The 1,441-nt window shown below is 37.1% G+C and overlaps 1 protein-coding gene across 1 annotated transcript in view; it reads right to left on the bottom strand.

Moving 5' to 3' along the window:
- The window catches only part of LOC109833778 (probable inactive receptor kinase At1g48480), a 3,666-nt gene extending 3,374 nt beyond the window's left edge, over positions 1–292 (bottom strand). Inside the window, 1 exon segment of the mRNA XM_020401585.1 lies at positions 3–292. Within this exon segment, the coding sequence (XP_020257174.1) occupies positions 3–195 (193 nt within the window). The 5' untranslated portion in view covers positions 196–292.

Below are 1,441 nucleotides of genomic sequence, written 5' to 3'. Positions count from 1 at the left end.
GGAGTCGCACTTGACGCCGCCCCAAGAGCAGGGAGAGGTTGATGAGTTCCATGAGAAGAGAGAGGAGCGGCCGACGGCGGAGCGGAAAGCGAGTAAGGACGACCGGTCGGTGTTTAGATCCGAGGGGAATGAGAAGGGCAGGAGAGAGAGGAGTAGGAGGGCGAGGAGGGGGAATGGGCGGTGACGGGATCTCATTGGCGTTTTTTAGAGAGAGAGAGAGAGAGAGAGGAGAGAGAGGGGGGAGAGACTTTGGGGGGTTTTAAGCTCGTGAATAGTCAAGGACAGGAGAGAGAAAGAAGCGGGGCGGTTTGTTTGGGTTGGCGCTAGCGCCTACTATTAAAAACCCTAGCCCCAAATTATTCCTTTCTTTATTGCTTTTTTAGCTGCTGCTGCTGCTGTATTTCTTTTGTTTATTTTATTTTGCTTTTGTTTTTTTATTGTTTTTTGAGGTTGCTGCCCTCCTTTTTATGGGATAAATTACCGAATTGTTATTTTTTACACTGCCTTTTCTAGTTGGTATTTATTTCTGTCTCCCAGGGCGTTTTTGTTATTTTTTTTTAAATAATGATAACTGTATTATATATTTCTATACTATTTTCATATTACAAGAAAGAAAAATAAAATTGTAGTTACCACTGTTTTTTTTAGCCAAACGTGCAACTAGACCCACATTTTTGCTGCCGGGAAAAAACAGTAAAACTTTTTTCATCTTAGCAGTTTTTGACCTTCCAAGCTTTCTCGTCATTATATTTGGAGATGATTACGGTATGCCACCCTTTTTTTCCCACAAAATTTAATTTATTATGGTAGACTCAAACGCGCTAGTTTGAGCACAATTATTATTATTCTTATACCAACTAATCTTCTGACACTTTTCCCATAGATAAGATAGTACTAACAGCAACTGATGTTTCACAATTTTTTTCCGCTGTTGCGAAGTGTTCGACCTAATCGCACGTTTAGTTCATAGTAAAACAATATCAAAATGTCTCCAGAGCTAAAGAAAAATACCAAGCTGATGCGAAGAGTACGTGTGCAAAAAAAACATCAATATGATAATTTAGCCCTTGTTATTGTGTAGTATATACGTCGCCTTGGCCTTGCTGACTGCCTTATAGAACAAGAACAAAGAGTGGAGAGTTTACAAGAATTTATAGAAAATTATTTTTTTCCCCATTTTTCGTCAAGACTTTTGGAAAATAAAAAATTTCATTATTTTCTAAGTTGATCAACTCCTAAGTCAAAAAAAAAAAATATGCTTGATTTTTTTCAAGCAATTAAAATTGGTATTGACCTGAGACCTTCTTTTACCTTATACCATTCTTGTAAGACTAGTATTTAACGGGTATTTTAAAAAACATTCAAGTTCAACAATATTTGTTTGAAGAAAATCATGAGTACAGGTGCAAATGTGCAACTTTATTTACAAATAAAATGTCTT

This window comes from Asparagus officinalis, chromosome 3, assembly GCF_001876935.1.
Source record: "Asparagus officinalis chromosome 3, Aspof.V1, whole genome shotgun sequence".
NCBI classification, from domain to species: domain Eukaryota; kingdom Viridiplantae; phylum Streptophyta; class Magnoliopsida; order Asparagales; family Asparagaceae; genus Asparagus; species Asparagus officinalis.
The sequence above is the reverse complement of the archived record's forward strand: the minus strand, read 5'-3'. Positions and strand labels throughout refer to the sequence as shown.